Genomic DNA, 4,224 nt, shown 5'->3' with positions numbered 1-4,224 from the left:
ATCAAATTAATTTTGTTTTATATATTTTGCTGCTTTTCTTTAATTTGTAAATTTTTTTTTAAATAGAAATTCAATCCCGTGATTATTCTTTTACGTTTAGTATTAGTATAGAATTCGATCACTTGCATTATAACAAATTAATGCATACTAAAAGTTGCTATATATAAAATTAGTAAAGTTAAATGTAAAAGCATACAAATGTTTTAAACTATTAAATACCTAATAATAATACTATCATATTTAACAGAATATATGTATTATTATCGAAGCTGATTATATTATGTCACTGCAATTAGATATTTTATATATAGTTGAAAAATTTTGTTAAAAATATATTTCATATGTCTCAAACAATCCATTCAAATTTTTTTGTTAATTTGACACAAAATAAATATGTTAAAAATTAACAAATATGTGAATAAATGAACGCATTGAAATTTACAAATAAACTGTTAAAGCAAATTTTTTCAGTAAAATTAACATTTATTTTATTTGTTTATCTTAGAATTTATGTTTTAAAATTCATTATTTTTATGTTATATATATATTTACTTATAAATTATATTATTTAAAAAATAAGAAATATTGAATATCAATTTGATACAAAATAAATAATATAAGTTGTTCAGTTATGTTAAAAATTAACACTCGAATATATTAAAAATTCAACACGAAATTTTTTAAGATGAAAATGAATTGTTTTTTGAACACAAATAAAATATTTTATTGTATATGAAACTGTACACTATCCAATGTAATGCGAGTGACCGAATTCATTATTAGACTTTCATATCTTATTCTGATTGCATAGATTTTTAATTCTTAATTCAGTCGTTTTATTAACTTACGTTCTCCTAATTAATTTAAAAAAATACTTCGTACTAATATTTACCATTAAATGGTTTGTTACAATCTACGCATTAAATTGATTTCTATTCATACATTTTCCTTATTATCTCGTAAATGCCACAAGCATCATTCGATGGAACGCTACACACGACACTTGATTGATCTAACGTCTGGGAAGTTGTTCGCTTCAATACGATAGGATTCGCGCGGATTGTTTCCCTGACATTTGCAGATAGACAAGGAGTTCTTGGATAGGCAAGTTGAGGAGAAGAAGCAGCAGCGCGAGTGGGAACGAGCGAAAGAATGTCAATTGAATGAGGCTCTCATTCGCAGCAGCGAGCATGCCGCGCATTTGGAGAGACGGCAGGAGGAGGTAATTGAATGCTGTCAATGACGATAATTACACCGGGAATGTCCGCTCGATACTCGAGCTAGTACTCGGTGATTTCGGTGTCACACGTGTCGTCGAATTAAAAAACTTTATCGATCGAGAGAGCGAAATAATTCCGCTTCTCTGTTTGCAGGAGAGGCGAAAGATAAACAAGGAGATCGATTCTTTCCGACGTTTCCATCAGCGAGCGGAGGACCGGCGGGATTACGATTTGTATGACCCCGAGGCATTAAAGAAATCGCTTCCTACACGCGTGGATGATCCGAACTTGGGAGCAGCGTCCGCTCAGAAGTGCGTAAATAGCCTGATTAATATCGCTAACAATATAATGGTGCAACCGGGAGAAAAGCTTCGGAGAGGTTTATCTCGGACTTTCCAGAAGAAGATAAAAGAACGTGCTTGTGAAACTCGTTTATTCTGTTTCTTGCACTCTCAATGTTTCATCTTTAATAATGCTTAGTACACGCGATGATTTTTTAATAATTTATTACGATTGATCGTTTGTGTCTGGATTAATTTTCATACTAAATACTAAATAATGTCTCTATCCTTTTTTTTTTAATGCACAGCCTTATAAATACTTTCTAAAAATGTTTAAGTATATGTAAGAATTAATTTCTTAATTATTAATTTCTGCATATCTTATTAATTTCTGTATAGTTTCAAAAGTGTGCAAAAATTACACTGAAAAGAACTAAATTTTAATAATTATTTGCTTGAATAGTTTTAAATATTTACTAAATGTATATTTATTTAATACAATAACTATTAATTTAATTTAACTCATATCATTTTTTTTATTCAGTAAATATTTATTCACTGTAAATAAATGTTTGCTTAGTACTATTTAAAGAAATATGCAAGATTTAAGTAAATGTACAATGTATTAACTGATTCGTACAACTATTGATCTCTTGTCTTTCTTTTTTTCTTAAATGCATAATTTTACAAATATTTTAACATCTTTAAAAAATACTTGTAAGATTAAAAAAAAAAGAACAAACAACAGAAATCATTATTTAGCAATTTAGCTAAATGCTCCTGGATTAAAAAAAAAAGAAATATATATGTAGGACATGAATGATCCATCGTGTGTATTAAGAATTAAGAATCTTATATTAAAGTGCTAAAGCTATAAAGCGTGTAAAGGATTCATCTCTATATACAGTCTGTAAACCACGGCTATCGTGCATACGGTATAACAATATTTTTCCTTTTCGTTGTAAAAGATCTTCGCGCGGATAATAATTTACCCCGCAGCCTGCTCACCCTGGCGCAATGGTAATGAGCGTAACGCCGCGGAAGAGAAAAGAAACGATGAAATATTACGGCTGCCGCAGGTTCGAGGGCGAGGATCGCAATCTTCCCGAGCGATTGAAAGCGCAGAAAGAGCAGATGCGTTGGTGGATACAGAAACAAAAGGAGGAACGCGGAGCGGCTGAAAAGGCGCGACGAGACGCCGAGGATGCCTATCAGGAAGTCGTCCTCTCCAGGGACAAGCGCGCGGCGACGTTGGCACGAATGGAGGAGGAATGCCGGCGAAGGTTGAACGAAGCCACAGCGATATTTAATCGCGCTCTGGTACAAGGAATCCTCTCTGTTTGCACCTTTAACCCTTCATTACTCGCGTGGGATGTCTAAGGACTCAACCTTATAAATCCACTAAATGTATTAATGCTATTTATACACATTGTTACATTATTAACGCAAATTATTTTACAATTTATAAAAAATTATTTTCATTTATCATTGTCTAAAGGATGCGTGAAATATTATTAATTTTCATTTAATATTGTAAATTATCAAAGAGAATAATGAAAATTGAGATACAATGTTGGGATGACAGAAACATCCCACGCAAGTAATTATGTTTAAAAAACATGCGTAATATAGAGTTAATCTGCAATTGACCAGTGAGTCTCTTGGACTCATTCAACTATAAATCTCTTTGTCAACAATGTCAAACACAATTTAATTTTCTTTATATTATAACTGCAAATTTTCTATCTGCAAAGATCTTTATTTTTTCTCACTTTTTTCTTATTAAAATTCTTATTAAAATATTTTTACAATTATAGTATCCTTTAATGTTTTTTAATATTTTTACACGAAAAGAATAATTTTGCTGAAGCATGTAAAAATTAGGCCAGATACAGATTTCAAAATAATTATAGACTATCGAAATAATTATATAGGAATCACTTAAGATTAATGATAATGCTACAAAGAATTTTGACACATTTTAGCATCAGCTTCAATATAATTATTTAGATAATCCAACATAACTATTTTCAGATCTATATCTAGCTAAATTTTTAGATATTTCAACAATATTGTTTTTTCCATATATGTCACGTATACCAATATATTTTTAAAAATATATTATAGATTAATTTAGTATATTTTTAAAAATTACTTAATATTTATTATTATTTTTGTACTATTTATGTCATTTTGGTTCTATGAAATTACTTGTGCTTTTTAATTAACATAAATTCAAAACTTTCATAAATCCAACATCAGTAATTGTATTATGGATTTTGATGTCAATTTCAAGTTAATCTAGATCCAATGCAAGAAAGAAGATTCAATTTTTTTTTAATAAACCAAATAAAATCAATTATATGATCTTCAAAATAATTCCGGTTTCATTCTTAATCAATGTGCAGCAGCAGTTGCTGTTATTTCGCATTCTAGGGACTCCGCCGCTTTTGCTTTCGCGTCTTCTACCGACAAAAAATGGATTCCTTTGACCGATTTGATCTCTGGGCGGAGGTAGAAGGCGAATGAAAACCGGGTCCGGCGAGTAAGATGGATGTTCGAAAGGGGTAACGTTTTTTTATTAAGCCACTTCGTGGAAAGACTGGAGTTTTTTTTAGTCGACTAACGCGATTGATCGTCCGATAGAAGATAAGAATATTTGAATACGCGCCCACTTATATCTAATGAAGCTATTGATCCGAACGTTGTTACGTTTGACATGA

At 30.6% G+C, this 4,224-nt stretch overlaps 1 protein-coding gene across 1 annotated transcript in view; it reads left to right on the top strand.

The window, feature by feature from the left end:
• Positions 1 to 4,224, top strand: part of LOC108694575 (RIB43A-like with coiled-coils protein 2) — a 7,434-nt gene that overhangs the window by 278 nt on the left and 2,932 nt on the right. Inside the window, exons 2-4 of the mRNA XM_018204143.1 lie at positions 1,082 to 1,222; positions 1,374 to 1,531; positions 2,581 to 2,821. Coding sequence (XP_018059632.1) covers positions 1,082 to 1,222; positions 1,374 to 1,531; positions 2,581 to 2,821 — 540 coding nt within the window. The remainder of the gene's footprint in view (positions 1 to 1,081; positions 1,223 to 1,373; positions 1,532 to 2,580; positions 2,822 to 4,224) is intronic.

Source organism: Atta colombica, unplaced genomic scaffold (genome assembly GCF_001594045.1).
Source record: "Atta colombica isolate Treedump-2 unplaced genomic scaffold, Acol1.0 scaffold120, whole genome shotgun sequence".
NCBI classification, from domain to species: domain Eukaryota; kingdom Metazoa; phylum Arthropoda; class Insecta; order Hymenoptera; family Formicidae; genus Atta; species Atta colombica.
This window is presented reverse-complemented; position numbering and strand designations above follow the sequence as displayed.